This window comes from Blennius ocellaris (assembly GCF_963422515.1).
Source record: "Blennius ocellaris genome assembly, chromosome: 5".
Classification (NCBI taxonomy): domain Eukaryota; kingdom Metazoa; phylum Chordata; class Actinopteri; order Blenniiformes; family Blenniidae; genus Blennius; species Blennius ocellaris.
The window spans coordinates 29,682,821-29,703,688 of NC_137654.1; the positions used below are offsets into that span (position 1 = coordinate 29,682,821).

Genomic DNA, 20,868 nt, shown 5'->3' on the forward strand with positions numbered 1-20,868 from the left:
TTTTAATAAGAAAAAAAAAAATTGGTTTTTTTTTCAGCACATTTCTCAATGAAGTCAACATTCGGTTGTCATTTAAAATACACTTCAGAGATAAGTGCCTCCGTGTGTTTTTAAGAGATAATTGGAATTGTTTTATCTGATTAAAATATTTTTAAATGTACGAGGTGAGCCGTTAAGTCATTTCTATTCATGGGGTGTCGCGCTGCTTTACTTCTGATCTCACAGAAATGTTTGACTAAATAGAGACGCGGTACGTTTTAGTGTTTGAATGGTTTATTTCAATGTTGGGATTTCTGACTTGAAACGGGAATCTGCTCGCTCCAGTGTTTACACTCAAGTATGGAAGCTTTCAGAATATGTAATGCAAATTAAAAGGTTTTCATTTTGAATTTATTTGTGGCATGTGCTCATAGAAACGGCTACAACAGAATAGTTGGAATTGCTAAAAGTAAATAAAATTGCTGAAAATACCAAAAAACTATTTATGGGAAAATAAAATAGAGCTTTTTTTTTTCAGGAAAATGAAAAATTTTAAGAAAAAAATAGGAATAAAGATGCATAAAATGGCTAAAGCAGGATATAATCCATGGAAAGAAAATGTGGCTGCAAAAGATGGACCTGATAATACATCAACACTGAAGCTGTGACATTTCATGAATACCAACTGTTTTTGTATGTATAGCTTTATTTTTTTTTAATGTTTTTTTGCCCTCCAGTCCAGATGCATTTTATTTTGGTGGAAAAATATTGAAAGTGGTTCTTCTGGTCATAAAGGTTGCAGACGTCTGGTGTCGTGGTACGGGGAGGAACGTCCTATTCTTTGCAAATGTGAATAAAACAGAATTAAAGTATAGAAATTGATCATGATAAGTATAATTCCTCGATTTCACGGCTTTGGATTAACCTTCCTGTGTTAACGAGGGACAGAGAGCCTCCAGGAGAAAAAGGTCATCTTCATATTAGAATATCTGTCGTGTGAATCCAGGCAGACAACCACCAGAAGTTTTAACAGCTTTTTAATCAACTACAGCTACTATTTACACCCGTTAGTGCATGAATGTACATACAGCTGTTGACGTACGATGCATAGCAGTGGTGACCAAATAGAACGTTCCTCTTGATGGTGGGAGGATCGTTGGTCTTGTGTGTGTGAGTCTGGTCTTTACAGTTTATCTTCCCCCCGGAGGAGAAGCCTTCACTGCCCCCCCCCCGGGGGGTTTGATCCGTTACCGACTCACACCTTAAAACACGTCATGTCGTGGGTCAGTCTCCTGCGGTGCTTTATTCTCACCGTCATGCAGTTTTTCTCGCGGCGTCACTGGCCTGACGTTTGGTCCTCGGACACCGACCTCGGTCCGGCTGCCGTTGCTCCTGGACAGACGTTTCCGTGTGTGTGTGTGTGTGTGTGTGTGTGTGTGTGTGGGACACGGCAGGAGAACTCTGCAGATACAGACACACACACAAAAAGACCACAATGAAAATGTTTTGTATCAAACCACCAGTATTTAAACTGATGAGCAAAATGATAATATCACAAATGGCCACAAGTTGAAAAACACATTTCCTTCATGTTTCACTGACAGCAAAGTGTTAAACAAAAGATCCACGGGCAAATATTGTATTGATTTTTTTTTAATTAAGTCTTTTATTCTTACTTTTTTTTTTTTTAAAGGGGTTTAACAATTTCTTTTAAGCGTGTTGACAACTGAACACTGAAATATCAGTGATCTCGCCATGAAAAGTTAAACTCAAAGCCTATTTGTAAAAACATGCAGAACACAACAGCTACACGGGAAGATTTCAGTATTTATGACCAAAATCTAACATTAAAATTGGCTTTCTGTCGAGATTGTACTTATTTTTGCAAGTGCTGGTTTGGTTTTTGCAAAAAATCTTGACGTTTTCATCACGTGCGTTTTGCGCCACAGTGAAATATTAAGGGTTGGAATTTCCAGGTTACTATTTGACCTGAGCTAAAATGCCTTCGACAGCCCTGACTTACAGCAAACCGGTTTTTAAATCCACCATGATGAGTCAGCAGAACATCAGATTGCAGCAGCAATAATGAAGCGGCTCATGCAGACGCTTGTTCTCTCTGTTCGCCACTTTTCTATGGAAGCTGGTGGATGGAGTACGTTTTGAAACGATCCACATATTTTCATTGTGATGAATCCTCCCGCCAGCAGACGGAAACTCGTTTCGGACTCTTTCTTTTGGAGACGAACCAAAACGCCCAGAAAGTCTATTTTTCCCCCGGAGCGAGAACCAGAAACCCTCCGTACCTTGTTCTGCTCATGTAGCCGGACGCGTCCAATCATAGCTTGTTGATTGATAAGGCAACATAAGTGTTGTCCACACCTGCGAACAGACACACACACACACGCCGGTTACTGTAAGCACACACACACACACACACTCTCAGTTGAAAGCAGGAGTATCGGAGGACTCACAGGTTCTGGTCTCTCGCTCCAGCTCAGACGGCTTCTTCTCCTTGATGCACAGCACCTTGGCCACGATGACGATGACGACGACGGCGACGGCGAGCGTCAGGCCGGACACCAGCCAGCTGATCACCATGGGGCTCAGGATGGGGTCCGGGTCTGAGGGGGGGAAACGAGCGACACGCAACTTTTCACACCCTGGTTTTCTACCAACTCTGCATACGTTTCCACGACGACGACGACGACGCTTCAAGTGAAAAACGCCTCATTTCTGCCTTTTTTTTTTCCAGAAAGGGAACGATAAGTCGCGGCAAGGACTTAAAGGATTGTAAAACTTTAAATTTAAAAAGATTATTATTGAAATACAAAGAAATTGCATAAGATTTTTTCTGAAATAAAACTCTGATACAAGCAAGAGCGGCTATGTTTGGCCTCTCATACTTTATAGTCATTGTTTGTTATTGACCGTTCGCCTCTTTATTACAAATAATAATTTTCCATTAAACATTAAAAGTATATAAGTTTAATTTTCTTTCTCTTTCCCCTTTCATTCAGCAATTTGAAAACTTGAGTTCTGTAGCGTATTGAATTGTTTTTGTTTACAATGAATGAAATAAACTGAAATAAAAAAAAAAAAAAAGTTTGCCACTTAAGCCGCCAAAGACACTGAAAGCAAAAGTAGTTTTGATGTTGGGCCACAAGGTGGCGCTGTTTTCGCAATGAATCCACACGGACCTGCCGACGGGCAACAATCCGCTCTAAACATCCACAATGTTTATACACTGTCGTGGACAGACGACCAAGTTGGATCGTTATTACGGCGACTTTCAAAATAAAAGCACCGAGCCCCGGGAGGAAGCGGACTGGGAGCGGAAGCGCGCCTGGCAGCCTCACCTCTGACGGCGATGGGCAGGGGCTGGCTCTCCCTGGACAGGAAGGTGCGTCCGCCCAGCTGGACCCGGTACAGGCAGTAGTAGTAGCCCTCGTCGGCGCTCTGGGCGCTGGGGAAGGTGAAGGTGACGGCCGGCGTGAGGGCGGGCAGCGACTGGCGCACCGTGCCGTTGGAGCGGATGAGGCGCAGCTGGAAGGAGCCCCCGGGGTACTGCTGCGGCGTGGAGCAGGTGATGTTGAAGCCGTGGCCCTTGATGACGGCGCCGGCCGGCGCCTCGGCCGACGTGTTGTACCAGTGCTGCGGGGTCAGGAGCTCCACTGGGGGGGAGGGGCGGGGGGGCGAGGCGGACTGGCGTCAGGACAACACGTCTCCAGCAAAATAAGAGTAAAAAGCGGGACTATGGTCCGGCGATGACTCACCCACGGTGATGTTGACGGCGTTGCTGGGCGGCGAGCCGAGCAGCTGAGAGGGGAAGCCGCCTCGGATCCTGTAGCGGCAGCTGTAGCTGCCCTGGTGCAGCGTCTCCACGTCGGACAGCGTCAGCTCCACCCTGGTCTGCGTCTGGTCGGCGCGCTGCGTGACCAGCGGCGTGGCCACGCCCTGCCTGTACAGGTGGAAGTCGCTGAGGTGGTGGCCCAGCAGGACGCTGCAGCCGAAGCGGACGGACTCGCCGGCCGTGAACACGGCGTGGGGGGAGAGCAGGGTGAGGGTGGGCGATGGCAGGCTACCTGGGGGGGGGTCAAAAAAAAAAATTTGAAAAAGAAATTAATTTAGGTTTTGAAGATGTTTCAGTTACGAGAGACTCAAGTGAAAAAGCAGCATTTTTGCATTTCCGATTCAGGAAAGTTTCACGTTGACCTGGCGACCTATTGCAATTACAGCGACTGTCAAAATAAAGCTACCAAGTGCCAGGAGAATATGGACGGGCAGTCGTGACACTGTGGAGGGAAACTTTCTTTTTGTCTCTACTGAGCATGTGCAGAAGAACCGGGACCATAGCAGTTCCGTAGAACCGAAGCATTTTTCAAAATAAAAGTTGCCTTTCACGTTCTCCGGGCGACGGCGTCACGTCAACGTGGGCATCCCGGCGGAGCGCCGCCTCACCTGAGCATCTGACGCCGGCGTCGTTCTCGTGCGTGCAGTGGAAGTTGCTGTGGAGGACGACGGCGCAGGACGTCAAGCTGGACTCGTGTCCCGAGCACTGGACGTGACGCAGCCAGATCTCCCCCCGGCCGGCGCCGTACGCCGCGCCGGGCAGGGCGGCCTCGGCCAGACCGCAGCCCAGCTGCAGGCACACCACGTAGGCCTCGCGCAGGTCCCAGCCGTGGTCGCACACCGTCCCCCACTGGTCGTGGCGGCGCACCTCCACCCTGCCGGAGCACTTGTTGTCCCCGTCCGCCAGTCGGACCCCGCCTGCGGAGCAGAGGAGAGGGGGGGGGGGGGGGGGGGGGCTTTAGGGGGCGGGAGGGCGGCGCGTAGGGTCGGCTGGTGTGGAAGTGGGGCTTACCGAGAGCAGAGGCTCCGTCCCAACGAGCAGCGAAGACGCCTGGAGGGACAAGACCAAACATCAGTCAGTGAGCTGTGGACACACTGGCGTCGCCAAACATGACATCACTGGCGGCATTTGAAGCTCCAGTAACTACAACCTGCCAAAGGCCCACGTCAGAATGAACCTGCAGGAGGGTAATAACAATAAATAACAATAACTTTAGTGGAATCTCACAGCAGGTAAAAAGCCTCCCGAGCCTCCTTCCTGCACAAAGTGACGAGTGCTTCATGTTTTTTGTGTTAAATGTTCGTCTCACTCGGGTCTCGATGCTGCTGGGAGTAGATTTATACGCTACGCTGGAAAATACCGCAACTCTGCTCTTGTTTCGCAGTATTTTAAAGTCTCTTAGTGACCATCTGTGACGTCTCCATCATTATTAGGTTGTTCTTCTCTATTTCTTTCATTCTTTTTTTTTTTAACTGTTGCACTTCACTTCTATATTTTGTCTCTTACAAGTAATCTTGAACATGTACTGGAAAGAGGTTATGGGAAAAAAATGTAGATAGAAATCACGAGGTCTGATTGTGTTTGTTTTGTGTCCATTAGTCATTGTTTTTTCATGCTTGTTGCTTCATGCTTGTTTCTCCTGTTAATGTTGGTCCTGGGCTTGTTTTGTGCATGTTGGTGGTTGTGTCATACCAATTAGCAGTAATCCTCGCCTCTTTGTGGTAGTTTTCATTGTTCATGGTAGTTTTATATCAATTTATGTTTGTTGTGTGCCTGCTGGCAGTGTTTTATGTCTGTTTGTAATTAGTTTTGCATGACGGTGGTTAGTTGGTGATATAGTTTCATTCACTTTTGTGGTAGTTTTGCTATTGTTTGTGGTAGTTTTCTGTTCATTTTAGCTCGTTTTGTGCCTGTTGGCCATTATGTTATGTTTGTTTCATGTCTGTGGTAGTTTTGTGCCAAATAGTGGTTGTTCTTTGACAGTCTGATTGTTCTAATCCTCTTCATGGCCACTGTGAGAAACTTTTTTTGTTTCTTTCAGTATAAAATATGTTCCGTCCTTTTAGGATTGTTTCTCGTCCGTATTTGACGACATTAATAATTGACATTAATTGACATTAATTCTCAGGTCCACTGTAGGATCATCGTCCCTCCATGGCAGGAGAGGAATGTTTACATGTAAACAACTATTCCAGAAATCACACACGTTCTACAAATCCTTTCCCAGACTTGAAGAGCTGAGCTATAAAAACAAAGTGAAGTAAAGCCGAGCTCATCGCTTCATCCCACTAACAGCAGCTACTTTAGCCGGATGGGGGGGGCTACCGGGCGGGTTTATCCACCCCGGGATGAGCTTACCTGCCAGGAGGAAATGGAGGAAACTCTGCATCGTTCCCCGTCACCCTTCCATCAGACGGCCGGCAGTGAGGAGAGCGTTTTTAGTCCGAGCCGGGAGGAGCTAACGGCTAATCAGCTAGCGGCTAGCAGCAGCAGCAGCAGCAGTCGCGGCTCGAGGCTCGAGGCTCGCGCGCAGCCAGCAGCGGTCGATGCCCGCGTCCAGAGCCGCCGGGGGGAACCGTCACAGCACCATGCGGCCCGTGTCCGGGTGGCAGCATGCCTCCGGGCCGCCCTGCTCACGTCAACGGTCAGGGACGTCGATCCCGGCGCTGAGCCCTTCTCCCTGCGGCAGACAGAGGTCAGCACAGCCGCAGCGCTGCTGCGTCCCGCGGCGATTATCCCCCCCGATGGAGGTCACCTCCTCCCGGCCAGGGCCGCAGCCGCAGCGGGCAGGGTCCGCGGGACGTCTGCACAACATTATATCTCCACCATGTTCACCTACACACATTATTATTATTATTATTATTATTATTATTATTATTATTATTATTATTATTATTATTATTATTATTATTATTATTATTATTATTAATAATAATAATAATAATATTATACACAGAAGCATAAGAAGACACAAGATTTGAAATTCAATTATAAACATCTTACAATCTTACTTTCAACAAAAATTCACCTCCATTATGGGGAAAAAAACTGTCTTGCGATAGTTCAAGTCAATTTCAATTCAATTCAACTTTATTTGTATAGCACCAAATGCTATATTTCGAGGAGAAACACCCAAAGCATCCACATGAGCAAGCAGATTTATTTGCGACTGTGGAAACTGCTGAATTTTTTTTCTCCTTTGACTAAAATACAAATAGTTATCCTCAACGTTTGACTCAATCCAGTAACTCCAGTTCTTCGGGCTGTTTAGCTTCAGCCTTTTAGTTAAAGAGACTGATGGAAAATGAGTTGGTTTTTTTCCTTCCGCCACAATAGAAATGACGTTTTCATGTGTAACTAGATTACAGGCCATTGCCTCGGCTTTGCCACGGTTGCAGTTTATTTGTTCGGGATAAGCATGTCTGTGACAAAGAAGAAGTCGATGATTCATTTCCATCCCGGCAACCAAATAGTGGAACGTTTGTTGTAATCTTTAGAAAACGTTCTTGAGAAATCTTTCAGTAACTGAAGATTTTCTTTTCTCAGCAGAAAGGCTGGAACTTCCCTGTGACGGGTTCGTCATGTCACTGCCTGTATTGTTCAGCTCTGACGCAATGATATCATTGTGATTATTGTTGGCTTGATCTCCTTTTATCCACTCAACACATTCATTATACTCTGCCTGGTCCAAAAAAAAAACCAAAAAACCACACCAAAAAAAAGGGTCACAAACTCTTATTTCATCGGACCATCTTTACTTATCGAGAGGTTTTCTCACGTCGACACACCGGTCCAGTCCCAATCACTAAAGTTCCCTTTGAGACCTTTGTTTTGGCCGGGCAGTGTATGTCCCAAGGTGACTGAATGTCTTGCAGTGCCTTGCCCTTTTATTTTGCATTCCTCCTTTAATCCTTCAGTCAGAAGAGACTTTAACATTAAGTCTGTATTTATGTACTAAATACACTCCTGTGCATGGAAGCAGTAGCAGTTTGTACGTCAATCAGGAAACATGAAATGCTGCTTGTAGTCACTGTGGGAACCTTAAAATGATTTAACTTGTTGTTGTTGTTGCTTTGTCACAGGAGGAAACAAACTCACCCATGATTGTCCTCTGTTGAGGTCAGTGATCGTCTGTCAGGATTCATTGGGACGACTGATAAAACTGAAACTGCGGCAAATGGTTTGTCGATCTCAGTTTTTCTTTGTATTGCATTCATCTCTTGCAAGTTCAACTGCAGAAACTTTTTTAGGTTTGAGGTGTGCAGCAGCCCCAAAGCAGACGACCTTGTGCGGCTGCGACTGTCCTCAGACACCGAGGACCATGCAGGCCGGACATGTCCGTCCTCTGCCAGCCTCCAACTCACACTTTCTAGTGTCATTCACCGGAGGGATTGTCTATTTAAATAGACTCGACAGCAGTTTAGCTCTGCACTGACTCAAAGTGGATGTATTAAATATAATAGGCCATTTTCACTGAGGACTCCAGTACAGGGGAATAAAACCGGCCTGCAGGAGGCGCCAATCCGGCCACCAAACTGTAGAAAAGAAAAAAACATGCAACTTAATTTTTCAAAAGAATAATGGACATAACTCAATACCAAGACCCAAACTGATACCAATAAGCCAGGCGACAATGTGCATTAATAATTAACGTGATTTTTCAACAGTTTTGCAGCAGGAGGTACCAATTAAATTGGCTTTTAAGTTGAATTTACATTCATTTTCTGTTTAAATTGAAAGGTTATGTGACTATTTTATCAGTCTGGCCTACAAAAGATGAAAAATGGGCTCTAAAATGTTAAATATTGTTCATCTTGATCAAGTGGGTTTCACATGAGACAGCTGAACAGTTTGAAATTATGTTGACTTTAGATTATATCAAACAAAAAAAGAAAAAAAAACCCAAAAAGGCCAAACATGATGGTTCAAACTCATGTTCAACTACTTCTCTATGAAGAACTCACTCTAAATTTTACTTATAAAGAAAAAAAAATGACTTATGTCAACCTCAAGTTTCAAAATGATGGTGTGGGATTTTCTAACCAGAAGACAGTGCAAGCTCCATTTATGAGGAACATCCTGATGGAAGATGGAGCTCTGTGTGTGTGTGTGTGTGTTGCCACTCCTGCCGCCGTCCTCCCACTCCTCTGGCTGGAAAAGACAACGTGGACAAAACGACTCAAGCTTACCAGGAAGGGGACGCGTTCTGCTGAGTCATGTCTCTGAGGAAAGGCCTCGGGGTGACTAACCAATTAAAAACCACAAGGTAATGTTACTCATTTCCCGAAGGCTTCGGAACATTTTGTTAGAAAGTGGAGTACAGAGCAACTTTCTGGTTAAAAAAAAAATCTAACTCAGCTTGGTCACTTCAGTCACGGGAGAGTAAAATGCAGGATCGGTATGATCTAGGATCTACTGGAAATGAGGTGACGGGTGAATCAGACTACGAATCATTGACCAGATCCGGTCCTCCCATACACCAAACTCCTAAAGCCCTTTGTGAGATCAAAGGGCTTCCTCCTCGTGCTCCGTGAGGACGGCTCAATATCATTTCTGGGTTAAACGCCAGCATTTCGATGCATTTTATTGAGCAACTGGTAAAATAAACAGCCAATTTCTCTTTATATTGTAAAAGGTGACCATTTTCACACACAAAAAAACCAACAAAAACAAACATAACAAATAAGTCTGCATCCATGTATATATATATATTAATGAAAAATATGATACATTTCTCTGTAACGTTAACTTCAAATACAGCAGAAATCTCAAAAGTGTGTGTTTGTCACAATCAAAGAGCAGCACTGTGATCAGCACTGGTAACCCTTCATTAACCAACCGAGTCTGTGCGAGGGTGCGTGCGCCTCTGATAAAAAGGAAACAGAAAAAAACACTGTCGTGAAATAACAAAAATAATTTACTTTAGTTAACTTAAAACCATAGTCCTCTTTCACAGGATGACCTTTTCACAGGCTCGGGGTTCCAGCGCGTACCGCCATGACAACTACTGCGTTTAGCTCTTTGGACGACAGCACAGCCTGCTTCTGCTCCAAGTGTCTTTGTAGCACCACATCAAAGAAGAAGAACAACAACAAAAACGTGTGTGTGTGCTACATTTTCTCTTTTCAAAGTCTCTTCAGTGATTTCTTTTTTTTTCTTTCCTTCCCGTCTTCCAGGGAAATCCCAACTTTCAAGTTTAGTCCTCACTTGGAGTCTCCCAGCAGATGGACTATCAGTTCGTAGGAGGAGAGGACGATCGCCGTGTTGGGGATTTGCCGAATTAGCTGTGGAATGAGTCCTCTATAAAAAGCTGCGTAGCCTTCCTCCATGGCTATTAACCTCCCCGTCTGGAACAAATATTTGTACTTGCTGCCTTCCTCTCGCAGCCTCGTCCGGATGACCTCTGCAGAGACAGAATTACATAAGTCAGTCATCTCATTAAAAAAAAAACAAAACAGAAGAAGTAGTTCCTGTTTGGCTCCCTGAAGAAAGTGAGGAAGCGTTACCGTGTGGGTAAGCTATGCACGACGCACAGCCCTTTGAAAATGCAGCTGCCAACATCAGGCTCAGGAAGTCCGAGGCTCCCTTCTCGGTTTGGCCGAACTGGTCCTTGGCGATTTGCTTCTTCAGCGTCTCGTAGATCAGGAAGCAGATCATGGTCTCGGAGATGCCGGCGTAGGACGCCGTCAGGCCGCGGTAGAATCCCCGCACGCCCTCCGTCTGGTAAACGTAGCGAGCGCACTGCAGCGCGTTCATCTTCTTTTCCCCTCTGGCTCTGAAATAAGTACAGTTCCGAGGTCAATGTGACATCTTGGGTCAATTTCAGGCATTCAGAAACGAAGCCGGTTGAAACCATGAGGTCGTTTGTCTTTTCAGGGAAAACACGCGACCGGTTAGTGTTAGTTTTCTGTTTTGGAAATGGGATGAAGTAAACCCTGCTGTTCATCCCTCACATCGCAATAGCATGTGCTTCAGTCACCCTCGAGTCACGAGGTTAGCAGTTGCATTGTTTGCATTTGGGGGCGGGGCTTAGCCCAAGGTCACTGGTACAAGGAAGTGCACCTGAATGTACCTCATTGGTTTGAATGAGTAACTTGGTTTAATCTCAAGTAATTCCTGCACTCCTTCCTCATTCATAAAGCCAAGTGGCTTCAGGACAGGTGACTTCACCTGATACCACTGCCCGGTACTTGGCAATGTAAATATAGACTCTTGGTCCTGCGCGCAGGACAGTGCGTCAGCACTGTTTATTTATGGCGGCCGGTCACTCGCTTGGGCCCCTAGACCACACAACCCAAGGACAGTGCAGCGGCAGAGGGTTCACTTCACTTCATACAGAGTCATTCTACACCCGCCACGAGGCCGGGTGACTCTGGCCGATACCTCAGCTCTCAACCATTTCACTATGTAAACGCTGCACGTACTTCTTCTCCAGCTGCATCCTGGTCTTCACCATCCAGATGGGGTTCATCAGAGAGTTGGTAACAAACGCTGTGGAGCAGAACGAGCACATAAGTCTCAAGCTGAACCTCTTGTGGTTGAGCTTCACTGCGTAGGATTAGAAACCCAGACGGGGCTCACCTGCAGTTCCAGCGGACGACATGTGCACAAACCCACTGTTGGGGACCAGCAGTCCATTGAAAACCTCTTTAGATTTGGAGTACGCTGCGAAGTAAATGGCTCTGAAACAAAAAAAAAAAAAACAGAAAAGAAAGTGTCATTGGGGCGCAGCTGTGAACATGAACAAGCTGTGCCTGGACGGTGATGTATTGGCACAATGTGGCCGCATCATAATAGTTTAATGATTCGCATTGAGCCGTTTCCACAATGAGCACCCAGAGTCTTCTGTTTACCGGCGCCAACTCGCTCTGCCTGGTTTCTGGAACCCGGCGGGCTGAGCAAGCGCGTGCGCGTACACACACACACACACACACACACACACACACACACACACACACACACACACACACACACACACACACACACACACACACACACACACACACACACACACACACACACACACACACACACACACACACACACACACACACACACACACACACACACACACACACACACACACACCGAACCCCCAGCCAAGTTGGCAAGTAAATCACAGGCACAGTGGAATGACCGGGCAAAGGAGAATATTGCGACTACTAATTAACTGGTGGAGAGAAAACAAGGGCTTTTTTTTTCCCCTCATGCATCTCAAAGTATAATCAACATATGAATCATGAATCCAGACTTAACGTTGGACAGTAATACAAGTCGCACAATGAGGAAACGGGGCAAAGTACAGATGACTTATTTGAAATGGACATAATAGTGAAAGTCACAAAGTGAATTTCAGTTCCACTCTCAGTCATAATTGGTAGCCGACGCCTCATTTATCGTGAGTCACGGGAGCTTTTTTATGAGTTTGTGAACGGCTGCACGTGAACACTGACGAAGCTTCCTCGTGTCGACGAGCCGAACGCCTCAAACTCTGGAGGACCGCAACTTCCTGTTTCAAAGCAAACTGAGGCGTTCAAACTGAGCTTAGAGTATCAGCGCTTTGTGTTTGGAGATCCTCGCTGAAGCGTCTGAGCACTTCACAGAAATAGGTAATGACATTAATATCCCCATTTCTTGGCTTTATTTGAATGAAGCGACGGCTCAGTGTGTGAAACTGAACCGCGCAGCGCTGAACGGATTGTACCTTGAAGGGGCGACGCCAACGAGGTTTGGCCCAAGTCCACGGAAAAGAGATCTTGGTCCCTCCTTTTCCAGAATGGACCTGAAACAAAAAGATTTTTTCCCTCATTAAAACACAGTGAAAACATGACATCTGTCCTGGCGGGGACCTTTCAGTGTTGTTGAAGCGTTGCGACATTAATAGTGCAGGACGATCCAGGCTCTGCGCCTCGCTGGTGTAATCATTCTCAGAGTTACACCAGCCAGCTTTGTTGGCACCACAGTTTGTGCCCCATGTGGTCTTTGAATCCTGACGTCAGCCGCGGAGGCTTTCACCCGTTTCCAAGAGGTGACCTTAAAGGTCCGGGGACAGACCGTCCTGCCTGCGCCCGAGCGCTGCACTTTGGGTCATTATCTGTAATTCGCCCCTCATGTGGGGCTCCAACACTCAAGTTTTTCTCTAAAGTGACACCAAACACCTCCATGCTGACCTCACAAACGCGTCATTGACCTTGTTCAGGTCAGACTATCCTTCCCTCCTGAGGTTTCAGTAACGCGAGGAGGACAATTTATTTACTTTACATAACAGCAGTCGCAGCAAGTACTTTCTTCCAAATCAGTCAGTTTCATCTTTAATCAACCTAAAAATAAATATCTTTCCACAAATTGACAAAGAATTTATTGTCCTTTGACGGCAGAAACAGTCTGTTAGACATTTTGTCACATTTACAGCCTGCAGCTGCAGCAGCCGCCAGTCCAGACCGGTTCAGTCTACAGCCTGGTCACGCTCAGTGTAACACAACACCGACGCGGGCACCATGCGGAAAAGCATCCCTCGTGCCTGGAGGCCCACCGGGCAGCTTCTAGTTTCTCCTATCGGAGGAACGCACATTAAAAGGCTTATTTTAACGTCGGCCATAATAAAATGGTTTGAAGCGCAACTTAACGTCTGGAGGAAAAAGTGGCGCCTGTGCCGCTCGTCACGGCTGCTTCAAAACAGGAAATATGAACAGGACACTGTGTTCTTAATCCTGGATTTATGTGGGACGGGATTACACGCCTTCGTGGCGAGACGAGAGAGAGGGGGAATAACAGGCTTTTTCCACACATCAAAAGAATTTCATCCAGGGATGAATTAATAAAGTATTTCTATTCTATTAAAATAGCAAGAACCACAAAAAAGTTGATATTGCAACACTTCTTTCTTTAAAAAACCCTCGACATTTGACTTCCACGTTCCTCTCAAACATCAACCGACACAATACAAGAGTGTGTGTGTGTATGTGTGTGACATGTGAGCTTGTGAAATTCTACACGGCATCGGAAGTCCAAAATTAAAACACCGTGTGACGGAAACATAGTTTCCCAGCATGTCGTTCCACAAAGGGTTAAAAGCACAGGTGTTTACATCAGGTATGACCTCGATGTGCAGCAGCTGTAAGGAAGAACACTTTGTTCTGCAGCAGACAGGAAAACAAAGACGTCTCAGGGGAGGCTCACAACACAAAGCACAGACAGACAGACAGACAGACTCACCGCAGGACCTGCAGCAGCCCGGGGGTCACGGTCCCCGGTCGGATCACCCCGGCGCCGCTCAGGGTGCCCAACTGGACCTGGAAGACGGGCCGCAGGCCGATGCCGGAGGACTGCAGGCGCGTCTTCAGCACCTCCAGCGGGCAGGTCACGATGGCCCCAATCGTACCACTACATCTGCAGAACGAGACGAAACGCCGGGGTTAGCGGCCGGCGAGCGGCGGGACAAGGCAGGAGGTGCACCGGTGTGAGGGAGTTCAGGAGGCCGGCCGTCCACCAGCCCCACAGATTATATCACACGGGGCAGATCGTTTTCAGGCAAAACTGAAGAAAGTCCAGCACGACCCCTGGTACTGAAGTTAACCTGCTTCATTCTATTATTAGCAGGGCGCCTCACAAGGAGAGCGTTTCCATCGTCACGCGGCCGAGGAAGCTTCGACCAAACGCAACGAACAATTATGTATGGTCAAAAAGCAGTCCGAGTCGACCCGAAACACGAATTTAAATCAACACTTTCTCCCACCGGCACAGCCTTCATTAACCATTTAACCTTGGCACTGATGGGCTTAAGAGGTCTGGAACAGATTAGATTAAGCCTTCACGCCGTGCCTGGAGGACGGCATCAAACATTTCAAATAGAACACCTGACCCAGTTGTCCCCCGACCAGTTACGTCTCCAGAGGGCAGAGGCCGAGCACAACTTTCATTAAGTTCTGCAAGTTACGTATTGATCCGACAAACAAACACATGTTGAAAGCAGATGTGTGCGCGGAGTTGTGGTGGCCGTGAACGATGACCACGAAAGATAAGAACTGGCGGGATGAGTGTGTGTGTGTGGGGCAGAGACGGAGAGCTGTCTGAGAATGACGATACCCACAGAACATCAACATATACGGTTGTTTACGTGGTGCGTTGATAATGGTGCCGTGCCGTCGTACAAGTTTCACTGGTTTTCCTTTCCAGTGTCGAGTCAAAACAAGTGTGTGAGTGCGAGTACATACTTTTAGTACACATTGTTGTATAATCAATGAACAGTCATGACGATTTCAATATTTATGGTTAAACAATTCCTCAGTAAACACCGACATGGGACATTCGGGGGGGGGTTATTAGCGTTTGCATGTTTGGGTTTCTTCTACAGTGATTATAAATTGCCCCTGGGTGAGAAACTCCGGAGGGGGGGGGGGGGGGGGCAGTCTCTCAGGCTGTAATGTCACCTGATCTGCCTTCAGTCAAATCACCTTGTTGACGCCGAATCAGATAAAGAGGTGCAGAATAGAACATAAATACTTTATTTTGTATTGTTGGTCCACACTGAATAAATAGAAGTTAAAATAACAATGATCCAGAATAAAAATGAGACAAGTAATAATAAATATTGTTATATGCAGGGCTAAACAGTTACTACTAGAAGATCTGCAACTTGTGAGTTAATGTCTCCTCCTATGACGGAGTATCTACATATGTTTGACATGTTGTGGCTTTGAAGAATATTGTTCTGGTATATGAATTCTTCTTTTCCAATACCAGCCACTACTTATTTAACTGTATCCTATCATATTTAAATTTAATCTATTCCCTATGTGTTCCTTCCTGTGTGGAGTTATGATGCAAGAATATTTCTGTGGGACAAATATGGTATTTCTATTGCATTACATCATGAAATATTCAATCATCCTATGAAGTATGTGCCAATTGATTGTGCTTCTTTTGGCAGGTTAAAAAAAGAAGAAAAAAATCACTTGTTTTTGTTTAAAGTATGAAGTGAAACAACTTCCTCGTCAAGTCTCATAGAAAGAATCAACAGATCACATGTTGGCACTGAAACCAAAGCAGTGTTGTTAAAATGCGCCTTTAGCTTCTTTAGTGGCACGAATAAGAAATCCTGGTACCTAATTATATCACAAGCTTACATAACCACGGCAGAGGGGCTGAGATGTACAGCTGCCCTGTGAAAGATCTGCAGACTATTACATAAGAGCAAGCCGCAGCGAAAGGCTAACGCCGCTGCTAACGCCGCGCAGCTAAACGATACGATAGTGCGGCGCAGCTCAACGCTCACCGCTGCTCACGCCGCGCAGCAGCTAAACGCTCACCGCTGCTAACGCCGCGCAGCAGCTAAACGCTCACCGCTGCCAACACCGCGTCGTATTAGACTGCCGTTTCAATATCTAGTTATCTCGCTGGGTTCGCGCTGACATTTTAAACCTTTGCATTCTCTCGCTGTTCAGATATAATATGAATAGTTAAACAAACGGCAATATCACGAATATTACACGTGACCGTGACACATGACTGAAGTCAGTCTCCGACTCGTCACAGCGGTAAATGCTGCATTAGTGCGATAATAAGCCATCCAGAAGCTTTTTCAACATAATCTTTAATAAACCAAAACCTGCAACTTATACATCCAATGCAAATGCGACTGTTTTTTTCATTGTGGATTTGTGATGCTTTAAAGTCTTATTTCTGTCAGTGTTGTTTATTATTGCCAGTGCATATGGACATGAATTACCCTTGTTATTTCCTATATTCTGAGACAAATCAGCACACTGACTGCCATAAACACAACTCCTGCTTATATGAATAGCCTCGAGGCGCGAAAAAGATGCACAATGCATTAAAGAAATGAGAATGTTGTCATTTAACGGAACTATACATCTGAGACGAACTTCAAGGTTTCCGGCTAACGTCAGCTGTGCGGCTTCAGCGAATTTGATCAATAAACGTCATTAATCTATGGGTTAAGTTATAACCAGTTAATATACGTTCCCCTCCACGCATTCGGAGAGTGATTAAACACACTTGAGTCCGGCTACTGAAGAAAAACCGTACGCACGTCGTAACATCGCCGCTGTGCTAACGGCAGCTAGCAGCGCGGAACCCTGGAAAATGAATAACACGGACCGGTTTGCGGTGACACGACTCTTCAATACAACGCGACATTATAAAGACGTTATGAGGACGTGACAGTAAAGACGGAAATAAACGTGACCCACCCTCCGGCGAAGAGATGCATCAGCGTGTCTTTCTGTGCCATCTTCAAGCGGACATCATATTCTGACGACACCGGGAGAAAAACGCGTCTGAGACCGAAGTGCGATTCCGCCGAGCTGCCGGTGCTTCTCTCCCTCCCCGCTTCTCTCTTTCTCTCTCTCTCTCTCTCTCTATCGCTCTGTGTGCGCGCGTCTCTCAGTTTTCAGCTTTGACCGGCAGGGTGACTGGAGCGGCGGCTCATATCCACGTCACAGGGCCGGACGGGGGTGTTGTCTGTGACGCGTGTGCCACGTGCTCCGCCTCGTCTCATTGGCCCCTCGCGAGCTGTTGCACAAGTGGCAGGCGACGCTAAAAACAACAGGAGGGGGGAGAAGAAAAAAAAAAAGAAATAGCTGCGTCTTTTCTGACCTTCAATAATTCCACTTACATACAAGGCAGGAATATTCTGTGCTGCACTGGACACTGTGTCATTCATATATACTGTAGATAAATTATAATTTCTAAGGTAAAATGTATTTTAAATGTCACATTTTTAAGACCAAATGTCTTTTGCCTGCCTGACAATAATGAAAGGAGATGAAAAGTTGATTTGTAACTTTGTGACAAGTAGCGGGCACGCAACATTTCCTCTGACACATTCTAGTTTATTATATAATGCACATTTCAGGGATTATTTAATTGTATTCCATAATGCACATTTCAGAGATTAATTGTATTCTGCAATGCACATTTCATTTTATCCATATTGCACATTTGAGGGGTTTATTGTCTTATATATTGCACTGTGCGGAGGTATATTGTATTATGTATAGCACATGCCTGGGGTATATTTGATTATATATTGCACATTTCAGGAACATCTACAGTATATGGCAGATTTCGCTTTTTTTCTTATATATTACTGTGGAGAGGTATATTTTATTATGTCGCACATAGCTGGGGTTACATTTTAGAGGTACATTTTCATATATTGTACATTTCAGAGGTATGTTGTCTTATATTTTGCGCGACTCATGAGTTTAGAATCTTATATGTGCATCAGAATTCACAATAAATCTCACTTTGCCGTACTCTCATGGCCATGAGTGTTGAAGAAGGAAACCAAAGGGGGCGAGGGCTGTAAAGAGACACAACACGGCCAAAGCAGAGCACAATGCTCACAAAACAACACAAAAACATCACGAGATGTGCATAAGAGACACAACAACTGACACACAGACAACACTGAGAGGCACAAACCATATAATCCCACAGAGATAGATGCACAAAGTACCCATAAGACACATCACTAACCCAAAAAGGCAAAAAAAACAACAACGAGGACAGCGAAAAGGTATATGTATACTGTATATAGAAAAATAACCTTTGAAAAGCACAGCGAACACAAAAAAAACACAATAACTGCAGAGGTGCTCTTAACGCAGCCAGATGAGGAGGAAAGAGAAATAAGATTTTTTTTTTCTCTCAATGGGACTTTGTCTAAATAGTCACATTGAAATAGAAACAAAACTGTATCAGTTGAATAAAGAGTAAAATATCAAATGAATGGGACTTGACGTGGTCGACTGACGAAGTCTGGTCACTATGAAACGTCTCGACTTTAATGGCTTACGTCGTCCGCATTGTAAGTCTGGAGCAAATCCACTCTTTAGGCTTTTACGCTATAAAATTACATATAGTGTATTTGTGATAAATGGAAATAAACTCAGAGGTCATCATGTGGTGCTGCGGTACATGTTGTGCTGTAAACTTTTTTTTTATCTATTATCTAACATTTATGACTTCCTGTCGCAGCAGAAGGTTTGTTTTTCCACATTCAGTCAGTCATGCAGACATAGGAAAAAAACCCGACAACAACATGTGTAGCACAAATGCCTCAGGTTCTCTTGACGGGGAAAATCTGGCACCGTGCCCGTTAAAATTGTTATTATGAGCTTGAGAGGAGACAGGAGCTTCAGCCTCCTCCCGTCAGCCCGAGGCAGAAATGTGTTGATCTGTCAAAACAGTGTTTAGGCACCAAATGTACTCGACTTCGTCTGGTCCTGGGCTGTCCAACATAAAGCCTGAGGGCCCAAACCAACCTGCAAGAGGCTGCGAACCCCCTGCACCAAGTCAATTGTAGACGTTTAAAAAATAAGATTTTTTTTTCTAGCTTCCAATACATGCATTTTGTAAAAATCATACATAATGCAGCAGTTTTGTTTTACATTTCTCTGTATTTTACATCATTAAACTGTCATTTTTCATAGGAATTGTTTGGTTTTTGTTCAAATATAGACATTTTCATTACGTATACTCCGCGCTACGATAAAGACAAACGTTTAAAGTTTGATTTTAAAGGTTATTATGGCACTATTTTGCCGGTAACGCCGTCTCAAGAGGAAATTGGCCCCTGGACTGAAATGTGTTTGATCCATGTAATAATCTCTGTCGACACTCAATACAATGATGCATCAGTTTCTCTCACTACGATTTCCCCAGAAAGTCTAAAAATAAGCATCGGGCACTAATCAGTTTGCCTTCCCGGTGAGCCGTCCAGGTGTAATTAGAGTATATTTAACTTCCTCTGGGTCTCACGGTGTCAGCCCAGAGAGGGTTTTAGAAGATGCTGACACCAAGTGACCAAAGATGAAACCTGCAGCGACAAGTTTGTTCCTCACGGCTCGAGGAATATTTCCCTCCCCTTGTTTTGCTCCTCAGAACTACTTTCAGTGATCAAAAACGAAACAAAACCCTCGTGTCCAGGCGACTGGTTTAAAGCAACAGTGTCAAAACTCCTTGTAGTTCAGGAGGCCACGTTTCACCTGCAGTGAGCCGGGGTGGTAAAGTGTGATATCTTTTTAAAATGAAGTCGGTTGATGAAAATGTTCATAGTCTCTCAAAATTATCAAGAAAAATCAAACAACTATGAGAGAAAATGACAAATAAATCTCAGCATGGAATACATTTTAATGGAAAATTGGGAAATTAACCCCCCCAAAGAATGTTTTATTATACACATTTTAACAATATAATGATCATTTTGAATACTTCAGTGCGTTAAATTCTGGCAAATGAAGAAAGTTGCGTTATCTTATCCTGTAAATTTACATTTTGTATTGTAACCTGGACAGTTTATAATGACCTCTAGACATTTAAAGACATTATACATTATGTGTACACACACACACCCACACACATACACACACACACACACACACACACTTATAGCAGTCAACCTGATTTTCCTGTTATTGGCCTGCGGGAGGAAACAGGAACGTAAACACAAGGAAAAACATGCAAACTTCACGCCCTAAATGTCTCGACTCGTCCCAGATACACTCTAACCGTGAGGCAAGGAGTGTTTACCCCCCCCCCCCCCCCCCCTCCCTGCAGCCTTAATCACAAACAAGGAATACCAGGAAACGTTGCTTTATCAGGAGGAAGTGCGGCTCTCCGGGGACTCATGCAAACACTTGTAAACCTTCTAACCGAGATCCAGACGAGTTTGTTCGTGTTTACAGCGTCAAGGATCCAGTTGAGGAGCCGATTGACATATTTTGAGTTCGATTCCTGTGTGTGTGTGTCAATATTCACCGTCTGAAGCCATTTAGCTACTGGAACAACTGGTACATGGAGTTTATATTTCTTATACTCTGGTTACCCGTGAGCTCATTCTCTGATTTAATAAACAGTTAAAAGAACAAAAAACAAATAAACAAACTTGTTGCTTATTAACTTCTGGTTCAGTCTGATGTTCTAGTTTGGCTTCTGCCCGTTACGTAAAGCATCATAACTCCCTTGTTATGTCAAAGTCTTGCAGCAAAAATAAGCTGGTTTGTGTGAAACGC

The 20,868-nt window shown here is 45.0% G+C and overlaps 2 protein-coding genes across 2 annotated transcripts; both read right to left on the reverse strand.

The window, feature by feature from the left end:
- Positions 1 to 1,009: 1,009 nt before the first annotated feature.
- Positions 1,010 to 6,558, reverse strand: LOC308130633 (uncharacterized protein). Its single transcript, XM_080497046.1, has 8 exons — positions 6,188 to 6,558; positions 4,841 to 4,879; positions 4,438 to 4,746; positions 3,753 to 4,061; positions 3,336 to 3,650; positions 2,451 to 2,600; positions 2,283 to 2,358; positions 1,010 to 1,440 (listed from the first exon to the last, which is right to left on the reverse strand). The coding sequence occupies exons 1-7, from the start codon at positions 6,216 to 6,218 to the stop codon at positions 2,315 to 2,317; spliced, it is 1,197 nt and encodes a 398-aa protein (XP_080353172.1). The 5' UTR covers positions 6,219 to 6,558; the 3' UTR covers positions 1,010 to 1,440; positions 2,283 to 2,314.
- A 2,839-nt stretch (positions 6,559 to 9,397) lies between these two features.
- On the reverse strand, positions 9,398 to 17,243 carry slc25a33 (solute carrier family 25 member 33). Its single transcript, XM_080495983.1, has 7 exons — positions 17,041 to 17,243; positions 14,045 to 14,218; positions 12,534 to 12,611; positions 11,411 to 11,511; positions 11,254 to 11,320; positions 10,336 to 10,604; positions 9,398 to 10,232 (listed from the first exon to the last, which is right to left on the reverse strand). Exons 1-7 carry the CDS (start codon positions 17,079 to 17,081, stop codon positions 10,033 to 10,035), a joined length of 930 nt encoding a protein of 309 aa, XP_080352109.1. The 5' UTR covers positions 17,082 to 17,243; the 3' UTR covers positions 9,398 to 10,032.
- Between the last annotated feature and the right edge of the window lie 3,625 nt (positions 17,244 to 20,868).